The following is a 10,700-nucleotide window of genomic DNA, read 5'->3' as shown; positions in this document are numbered from 1 at the left end:
AAACATCTCTTATTTTCAAATTCTTGTTCATTTTTCTCCTTTGGGTATTCAATTTTTTGAAATTCTTGGAGAGTTTTGTAAGTTTCTTCACTTGGGTTTTCTTCAAAACACAGTCTTTTTCATCTCTCAATCAAAGAAATTGCTCTGAACTACTACTCTGTACTGCAAAAGTGAAGAAGACATGGGTGTTGTTCATACTCTGCATTTTGTTTTTGGGATATTTGGTGGGTTTTCACTCTTCATCAAGATTTTTCATTTTCTGTAATCACATTCTTAGTTTCATCTTCTCTGTTTTGCAGGAAATGCCACTGCTCTGTTTCTGTTCTTGGCACCAATGTGAGAGCTTTTTTCAACAACTCTTTACATTTCTTAAAAATGGATTCTTTATTTTCTTGGTTTTCATACTTTAAAGCTTTTGTTTGAGAAAAAAAGGGGGTTTTTCTCCAAGAATCTGTTATTTAACTTACTAACATTTTGGATATCTTCTTCTTTTAGAATCACATTCAAGAGGGTTATTCAAAATCGATCCACTGAACAATTCTCTGGCTTGCCTTATGTTATGACTTTACTCAACTGCCTGCTTTCTGCATGGTAAGATTAAATAACATTGTTGTATTTATCTATCAAGTTCTTGCAGGTTTAACATTTGTATAATGCTTTCTGTTACCCTTTTCAGTTCCAATTAATGATACTGTTTTGTTAATTTTGTGGTAAATTATAGTCAGTTCAAGAATCTTGCTTACATGATGTTAAAAATTGTTCAACTCCTCAAATCTTGGGATTTGGTTATCTGTTTTTAGAGATTGAGATGTTTGGTCTATGTTGCTTGGACGTCTCCAGTGTCAGATCCTCCAAAAATGTGCTACTTTTAAAGGATCTGATACGCACTCATTACATTTTTCGAGAGTTGAAGAAACATAGTTTTTGGTTCATGTTAGCAGTGTACATTATCTCATTTTGATTTTGTAGTAGAAGTGATACATGTTTTCTTGAACTGGTTTGTTTTTGTGTATCAAATTGGATAGGTATGGCTTACCATTTGTGTCACCAAATAATCTGTTGGTGTCTACAATCAATGGGACTGGAGCTGTAATTGAGACCATTTATGTGCTGATCTTCATTGCATTTGCACCAAGTAAAGAGAAGAAGAAAATCTCAGCACTTCTTCTATTAGTCCTTACTGTTTTTGCTGCTGTAGCCCTTGTTTCCATGCTCGCTTTACATGGAAGCAAAAGGAAGCTCTTTTGTGGTATTGCTGCCACGATCTTCTCTATCATTATGTATGGATCTCCTCTATCCATCATAGTAAGTTCCTTAACATCATTTCGTACTCTTTCTCGAGCAGTTATTTATTGTATATTGTTAGTTCTCTTGACTATACTTCATTGTCCCAACTTTGGATGGAGAGTTGGGATGAGTTGTGCTATTAGATGTTCAATTTTAACATAAGGGGTTATTCCTTCTTACGATGGAAATGTTTGATAGTAGCATATACTCAAGAACAATTTTTATGTATACAGAGATTGGTAATCAAGACGAAGAGTGTGGAGTTCATGCCATTTTTCTTGTCGTTGTTCGTGTTCTTATGTGGTGCTTCCTGGTTTGCCTTTGGCCTTCTTGGCAAGGACCCTTTTGTTGCTGTAAGTAGCTATTGTTGATTAACTTTTGAGTATACCAAAATATGGATGTTGCTGCCTACTAAACAAGAATATACTGTTGCATTGCAGATTCCAAATGGTTTTGGCTTTGGTTTAGGAACAGTGCAACTTATCTTATATGCAATCTACTGTGAGAAGAAGGGATTTACCAAGAAATCAACCTTTAATGAGTCGTTGACGACGGGAAATGTCAAGTCTCACCAAGAGGAGAAGCAATCTAGCAACAATAACAAGTCAAAGCTTGAGCAAGTTTAGGATATGATTGCAGTTGGATGGCTCTAATTCTTGAATGATGTTGTGAAATGTGTGCATCTTTTTTAGGTGCTTGTGATTTGCTATAGTGATCTTTGACATCTGTTTTAGTATTGGACTAGTTTCATATATTTGGATTCTACTTTTTCATCATCTTTGCTACTGAAATAAACCATGATCCTTCTTTTAGTTCTTTGTTTTCTTCTAATGAATGCCTTTTACTATTTGGAGACTCTTGTAAGTTGAAACTAGGATCCCCTCCCCACTCCCCCGGCCTTGTTCTTTGGAATATCTATCTCGTGTCTGGTAGTGCATGGTTTTACTTCGCAAGAATCCCGAATCATTCTCTTGAAGCTCATCCTTTTAATCATAAATGATCCGCTTGTCCCGAAATGACTTGGACCAATAAAGGGAAGAGAGGATGGGAGGACTCATTTTGATGGACAAGTGTGATTGACATATTAAGATCAGTCCCCGAGTTAATATTAACATACTGGGCTGGGCTACTGATGCCAGTATTAATGACCAGCCCATTAATGTCATCCCACATAGTTCAAACTTGTAGAAATTCTTATTTATAATTTTGGATTTTTTAAATGTCAAAATTAGCCATTTGAAAAGTTTCTGAAGGTCCACTTGTTTTTGGAAAAAGGTCATCAGGTTAAATTAATTATAATAACAAGAATGTCATAGCTTATTAACATCATTTGGATCACTCAAGCTTCATTTAAAAAAAAAAGAAAAATAGGTAAGATGTCTTAATATGTATATTTGAATATTAAGATATGCTTTAAGGTTAAGTAACAAAATAGTAGGCCGAAAATATATCTGACACCGAAAAATTAAACAACACTTTTTGTATCATATTATCAAACAATTTTTTCGTTGCATAAGTTCATATGTTTGTATCATAATATCAAACAAGTTATACATATGTTGGGAGTAAAGTGTCCCACAAGTTATATCGTATATCCAGAAGGTAAAATATATTTCCAAATTAAAAATAAAAAGACAACACACAGACTTACATGTATACTCTATCCTCACATCCTTGTTTTTTTAAGTATAAGGGGTGAATTCAAAATTTAAAGATTTTACAATTTTTTATAATTTTTTCCCTTTATTTTAAATATCTAAGGGGAATTGAACCATCATCAAAATCATGAGCATCAAAACTTAAGTGTGTCCAGAGAATAGTAATTTTGTTTACCGTTCTAGTAATTAACTTCCACACATTCACAACCTTTCTCGTGATCTTCTTAATAAGTTTTATGGTTAATGTCATGTTTATTACAATCTTTTATATGCCTCTATGTAACAATATAAACAAAAATATAAAAGTTCATATCAGATACACTTGAACACAATTTAAAGAATAAGAAAGCTATCCTCTATTGTCTCTCTATCTTTATATCTTTCAATATTTACTATATTTTATTTATTTTTATTTTATAACAAATTCAATATTTTTCTTTTCTTAATTTGTTGTTTAAAGCTCGTAAAAGAAGAAGATAAAGTAGTTGCACCACAGGACAAAGAACAACAAAAGAAGAAAAATTCAAATTGATTTGATTTTAATACTTTAAAAATCAACCAAATCAATTTATTTATTTTTATTTTAATTAAATATCGACCCATAAACGCCCATATTTATAGTAGTCATTTTTTCTATTATTTGTATTTATTCGAAGTCAAATTTATGCTTTCTTGATGCAGATTTTATGAATTTTGGCAGTATAAAATATTGGATCATCAAACTTGTCTCATTTGTATACAGGTGGAGTTAAAGACCTCAATGTTACTTCCTGAAAAACAAATAAATAGGATAGCTGATGAATGGAATGTCCCATAATTAATGAAAAATTTTGATTTTTTTTAATTTTGTCTTCTATTATATTTCTGATTAACAAGCACACATTTTGCACGTATATAAATATTTTATCAATTTTGAAAAAAATTCTAAACATATGAAACTCATTATATTCAATCGTGTTTTAACTTTTTATTGTATTACATTTAATTTGTGAATAAGTACACACTTGTGAGTTTCTTAATTAAAGTTTTTACGTGGCTTTCACTTTCTCCTTGAAGTCTATTTATATAGTATCATTTACTTAAAATGTTTGCTATTTACATCGATGACTATAGCTCTGATGTGCATGTAGCTACAAAAAGAATCACCATACGTACCATCATCTTTTACAAACTTCAATCCTTTATCATCTTATCACTAAGCACGTATATAAATATTTTATTCATTATAACAAAAACAATTATATGAAAATATTAAACACTTAGTTAAATCTATACTCCTAGAATGTTTCTGACAAACATGTTTTGCTTCTATAACTAATTGTTTAATCATGTTTTAATTTTTATTGTATTACATTTAATTTGTAAATAAGTACACACCTCATGTGTTTTTCTTAATTGAAGTTTTAATGTGGCTTTCACTTTCCCCTTAAGCCTATTTAAACAGTATCATTTACTTAAATTATTTATTATTTACATCGATGACTATAGCTCTGGTGTGCATCTAGCTATACAAACGTACCATCATCTTTTAAAAACCTCAACCCTTCATCATCTTATCACTAATTAATTAAACACATATCTTACATATATATAAATATCTTATCCATTATAACAAAAATAATTATCTAAAAATATTAAACTCTTAGTTTATCTATACTCTTAGAATGCTTCTGACAAACATGTTTTGCTTTTATAACTTAATGTTTAATCATGTTTTAATCTTTTATTGTATTATATTCGACTTGTAAATAAGCACCACACTTGTGAGTTGTGATTTTCTCTTTTCTCTTGAAGTATGTTTATACAGTCTCCTTTACTTAAAATATTTTCTATTTACAATGAAAAATTCTTATTTTTAATGGTCAGCCTTAAATCAGGCTTCTGCGATGGATATGCCAACAACTATAGCTTTAGAGCGTATCTAGCTAAAAAAAAAAAAACCTCAATTTCCCAAATTAGGATTGCATAATGGTTTAGCAAGGCAATTTGAAAATAATTATTTTATATATAATTATTGTTGAAAATCTTACGAAAAATATTTCATTGTATTATGAACACTTGTATGAAATTCACCAAAGCTTAAGGTGTGTCAGACACTGTCTCTAAGAATATTTCACCCGATATAAGTATGTCCCCCAGGATTCAACAAACTCTTCTAGTAGAAATTAGGAGCTAGAAACTAACAAAAATAGACAAACGAAAACTCAGCAAAAGAAAATAATAGTGAATGTATTTCTCTTATGAACTCTCTCAAGAAGAGTTTTATTTTCAACTATATCTCAAATGAAAACATTTTGTAGTATATATATATATATATATAAAGAACAAGGATATGATAATATACAATTGTCATATTAATGACTCCAACCTTTCAACGACATTATCAAAATGAATGATGATAATGAGTCAAAATGTTTGTTACTAATTTAAAGAATAACATTTAAAAATGAAAAAGAAAGATGGTCAATAAGGCTATTTAAGAAATAATAAAGGATCTATTATATAGAATATTAAAGGTGCATGATTAATAGCTAATAAAGAACAAAGAATATTTACAACTTATAATTTTGAGACATTAAATAATATTTTTCCAACATTATTTGGTTACAATATTTTGAGAAGGTTTATATGAGATTGAATTCTTAGACTTTTTATTTTTCCCACCAAAAGATGTTAATTTTAGTTCTTATGGATGTCTAATTTGATTTTCAATCCATTAGAATTACTTTTTTAAGCTTTCAACTAACTTAATTATTGTTTTCACTTTATTTTAGTCTTTCACTATATTATCATGGCACAAACTTTGTACGTGTATTCGTTTTTTAGTTGTTTACACTTTCTTAGACATTAGATTGGATATACTATTAGATAAAAATAAAGTATGCAAAAAGTTATCTTATTATTCATTCATTCATTCGTTCTTAAGAGTACAATTATTATTCTCTAATCTTCATGACCTTTAATTTTAGCTTCTTTCTTTGTATTACTCTTGAACAAAATTTATGACTTGAAGAAACAAAAAAAAGAGATCATTTAATTTGGTATACCAATTATTTGATATATGTGATCCTTTCTAATTAGATTTCTAATCCATATAAATATTGCTATTTGGATAAAACAAATACTAAACTATTTGCAATATCCACATTCTTAGGATATGTAACAACCATAAACAAGATAAGAGTACAACTATAATTAGAAATTTAAGATTAATTATGAGTATAATTATCTTAGGTAAATACAATTAGTAACAATCACAAAACAAAAATCTCTTATATTAAAGCAACATAATATAGATTCCAAAGATAATAAACTTGCACATTACTAGAACATGCAAGATCATACAATAAAAGAGGGTGCATCATAACATAACACTGAAATTAAACTACAAGGTCTCATAAAGTACTAATACTTGTTCAAAACAACATAAAATTAAAATACAAAGATGCAAACCACAACTTTTATTTTAAGGAATCAAATAACTTTCATTTTTTGACATTATTATTGTCACCAGAGAAATTGCCATTTTTGATCTTGTCACCAGTTGCAGGGACCTTCTTCTCCTTGGGTACTATGGGAACTAGTGCTCTTGGATCCACACCATTCACAGGGATAAGACCCTACAACAAAGTAAAATAATAATAAATAAATAAATAAAATTGAACAATTTAAAGCATATATGCATTTATGAGTTGTTAAAATTGTACTCCCTCAGTCCAACAATACTTGTCTACTATTGACTTTGCACACTTCGTAAGAAACTATAGATAGAACCGTAATTTTACTATATCACTAATAGAAATGACTATAGTAATGATGAATGGTAAATTAGGAACTAAGTGTAAAATTATACATTGATTTTATAAAGGGGACAAATATTGTTGGACATACCAAAATAGTATAGTGGACAACTAGGGGTGTACATGGCCGGGTTGGTTCGGGTTTTTCAAATATCAAACCAAACCATTTGTGTCGGATTTTTAAATTTATAAATCAAACCAAACCAATAAAACTCGGGTTTTTCAATGTCAGGTTTTTTTGGATTTTTTTGAGTTTTTCGGGTTGTTTCAAGTTTTTCCGGTAAAATATTCATACAAACATATAATTTNTACAAGGTCTCATAAAGTACTAATACTTGTTCAAAACAACATAAAATTAAAATACAAAGATGCAAACCACAACTTTTATTTTATGGAATCAAATAACTTTCATTTTTTGACATTATTATTGTCACCAGAGAAATTGCCATTTTTGATCTTGTCACCAGTTGCAGGGACCTTCTTCTCCTTGGGTACTATGGGAACTAGTGCTCTTGGATCCACACCATTCACAGGGATAAGACCCTACAACAAAGTAAAATAATAATAAATAAATAAATAAAATTGAACAATTTAAAGCATATATGCATTTATGAGTTGTTAAAATTGTACTCCCTCAGTCCAACAATACTTGTCTACTATTGACTTTGCACACTTCGTAAGAAACTATAGATAGAACCGTAATTTTACTATATCACTAATAGAAATGACTATATTAATGATGAATGGTAAATTAGGAACTAAGTGTAAAATTATACATTGATTTCATAAAGTGGACAGATATTGTTGGACATACCAAAATAGTATAGTGGACAACTATTATTGGACGGAGGGAGTATTTATTAGTGTATAAAAGTTAAATTTTTACCACCTCCATTTTTATTTATATGTTGTCCTCGCTAAAAATAGATGGTCACTAGTATTTATCATTTCACAGAATCAATACATAAATGACACTATGCTTAATTTTTGAAAAAACAAAGATTTGCAGCGAGTACACCATAAATATAGAAGAAGTATTCGAAAAAAATGATGATAAGAAATTAAGATTAATTCTTATAATCAACAAAATAGAAATTCATAGTGAGTACACGATAAATATAGAACAAGCACATGATATAATGATCTAAAATTACCGTTTATGTCATTTATAAAGTTTTATCGTTTATAAGAATAATGATCATAAAGTACTCGACAAAAAGTCCAAAAAGTACTCGAAAATTTTATTTTTGTTTAGTTGTTTTTTATAAATATAGAACAAGCCCTAGTTTATAATATGTCACAACATTTCCACATTTTGATTAACTTCTTTGCAAAGCCCTAATTTATTTTATTTTGATTTCTTATTTGTGTATGATACTTACTTTAGGATTTTGTCTAATTTAGATTCGAACTAGGTAAAACTCATTAGAAAAACATGTGCTCTTTAGTAGGATTATTTTCTTTCGCCAAAACTCGGATAAAAACCTAGGGTTTCCACTACCCACATGCTTATTAGCTTCATCTGCCTGATTCTTAAAGAATATTTCATATGATTAAGTTAAAAGTTAAACTAACCACACAAATAAACTTCTTGATAATCTAATCAAGTTTTTGAGGGGCTAACAATGTTTTTAAAATAGTATTTATTTTTAAAAAGTAAAGTGTGTCGCCAAAATTTTGGTAGAAACTCTTTTTCAGAAGCTAAAAAAATGATTTTTTTCAAAAGGTCTATCGAGAAAAATACACTTAGAACCACTTTGAACTCAAAAATATTTTTAAAATTTATTGGTCAAACACGCAGTGTTTCTCATCAAAGTATTTTTTTTAAAAAAATTATACTTCAAAGAAAAAACATATATTAAGCCACAAATTTGGTCAAACAGACTAGTATTTGAACTCAAAAATATTTTTAATGTCAAACACGCAGTGTTTCTCATCAAAAGTAATTTTTTCAAAAAAATTATACTTTAAAGAAAAAACATATATTAAGCCACAAATTTGGCCAAACATACTAGTATCATGAAATTAAGTTTTAATTTATTTTTTTGAAAAAAAAACTTCCCCGGCCCTTTTAGTTCATGTATTTTAAGATCTTTCAATTTACCAATAGAAGAAAAAAAAAAGATTAATTAATGGGGAATCTCGGTAATTAAATGATATATCTGAACTCTTATAGTTACAACATTTATGGCTTTAGGGATCTTATCATTTTTATTTAGAAAACTTAAAGAATTTCACCAACACCTAGTTAAAATCGTTTTGTCTATTATATATGAATTTCTAAAAACTCAATAATTTTTTTATAGATTTTGTATTAAGATTGAAAAATTTATTAATTAATGAGAATTCAAAAATTAACAAAGTTAGCTTTTGATCCAGCATTAGAAATGAAATTTTGCTTAAACTTTATTACCATTCTCAAATGAGGGTTTGATTCCCCTTCTACACTTAAAATAGAGATTCTTTAAAAAATAAATTAAAATCCCTCAAAGCACATAAACTTTAAAATCAAAATTTGTCTCTCACTTTTGTAGCCATCTCTTAAAATAAAGATCTTAAAATAAAAAAATTAAAAATACATAAATTTTAAAACCTAGATCTGCCCCTCACTATTATCATTCTCAAATGAGGGTTTGATTCCCCTTCTACACTTAAAATAGAGATTCTTAAAAAAAAAGAAAAATTGAAATCCCTCAAAGCACATAAACTTTAAAATCAAGATCCGTCTCTCACTTTTGTAGCCATCACTTAAAATAAAGATCTTAATTGAATAAAAAATGAAAGACATTAAACTTTAAAACCTAGATCTGCCCCACTTTTATAATCGTCATTAAAAAAAGAAGATTTTTAAAACAAAAATTAAAATCACTCAAAACACAAACTTTAAAATGTAGAACCGTCCCTCACTGTTATAGCCGTCACTTAAAAAAATGACATTCTTAAAACGAAAAATTAAAATCACTTAAAAACACATAAACTTTAAAATCAAGATCCATCCCTCACTTTTATAGCCATCACTAAAAATAAATATCAAAAATCATTTTTCATTAATTTTAAACTTTGTTTAGCTGTTATACACAAACAAAAAACACATAGATTAACACACACCAAATGTTAGATAGCAAAAATAAAAAGAAACTATAGCACATATATATATATATACACTCATATGTTACCTTCAAAAAAATTCTTGTAGCTTCCTCATGAGTATGAGTTTTGATGATATGCATAGCCGTTTCCTAAAAACAAGCAAACAACAATAAATCAAAACACATCTAAGAACGCGCTCGCGCTTCTCACACACATATATATATCAAAACATACCCTAAATTCATTGAGTTGTTGTTCATTCAAAGTCTTAGGCTCTTCAATGTAGTAAGGTGGTGGTGATGATGGTGGTGTTGAGTCAGGTGACGATAGTGGTGATAGTGGCGGAGAGTAATCCATAAAGATAGACAAATTGATTATTAGAGGAAGAAGATGTGATGAAGAGGTGAAGAAAGATCAGTGGATTTTTATGGAGGAAGTGAAGAGAAAGGACAATTAGGAGGGACGTGGCATACGTTACAAAGGTGAATATACTTGGCACCATGCATGCATTGCATTTTTTTTTCATTTTATTATCAACAATACTACTAAAAAGAGTCCAAAATATTCCATACGTTTCTTATTTGCTAGCTAGCAAAGCAAAGTAAGCTAAGTACTTCTTCTTCACTTCTATCTCACAATAATCACACACACTCCCAACGACTTTTGGTTTTTGTTTGTTTTGTTTTTAGTTTTCACTCTCTCTCTCCTAGTGTGAAGAGCTTGTTTTATTTGGGAAACTTGGAAATGGAAAACTAGAGGGTTCTAAAACTTGGATGTATCTTATGAGTTTAACTTGAGTGAGTTAATTAATTATATGGTGAAGAGTTTTACTTCGATTGGAAAAGGGGTTGGTGATTTCCTTATA

General features: G+C 29.0%; 1 protein-coding gene and 1 pseudogene across 1 annotated transcript; one reads left to right on the top strand and one right to left on the bottom strand.

The window, feature by feature from the left end:
* On the top strand, positions 1–2,034 carry LOC125850535 (bidirectional sugar transporter SWEET1-like). Its single transcript, XM_049530395.1, has 6 exons — positions 1–224; positions 300–336; positions 496–591; positions 1,026–1,305; positions 1,521–1,640; positions 1,728–2,034. The coding sequence occupies exons 1-6, from the start codon at positions 182–184 to the stop codon at positions 1,911–1,913; spliced, it is 762 nt and encodes a 253-aa protein (XP_049386352.1). The 5' UTR covers positions 1–181; the 3' UTR covers positions 1,914–2,034.
* Positions 2,035–7,153: 5,119 nt separating this feature from the next.
* On the bottom strand, positions 7,154–10,350 carry LOC125850552 (uncharacterized; annotated as a pseudogene).
* Between the last annotated feature and the right edge of the window lie 350 nt (positions 10,351–10,700).

This window comes from Solanum stenotomum, unplaced genomic scaffold (genome assembly GCF_019186545.1).
Source record: "Solanum stenotomum isolate F172 unplaced genomic scaffold, ASM1918654v1 scaffold17555, whole genome shotgun sequence".
Taxonomy (NCBI): domain Eukaryota; kingdom Viridiplantae; phylum Streptophyta; class Magnoliopsida; order Solanales; family Solanaceae; genus Solanum; species Solanum stenotomum.
Note: the sequence above shows the minus strand (reverse complement) of the source record. Positions and strands in the feature narration are given on the sequence as shown.

Bases quoted from the DNA above. Each gene is read 5' to 3' on its own strand.
- LOC125850535 (XM_049530395.1), top strand. From the start codon at position 182: ATGGGTGTTGTTCATACTCTGCATTTTGTTTTTGGGATATTTG. The intron at 337-495 runs GTGAGAGCTTTT...TTCTTCTTTTAG, and splicing joins TTTCTGTTCTTGGCACCAAT to AATCACATTCAAGAGGGTTA. The intron at 592-1,025 runs GTAAGATTAAAT...CAAATTGGATAG, and splicing joins AACTGCCTGCTTTCTGCATG to GTATGGCTTACCATTTGTGT.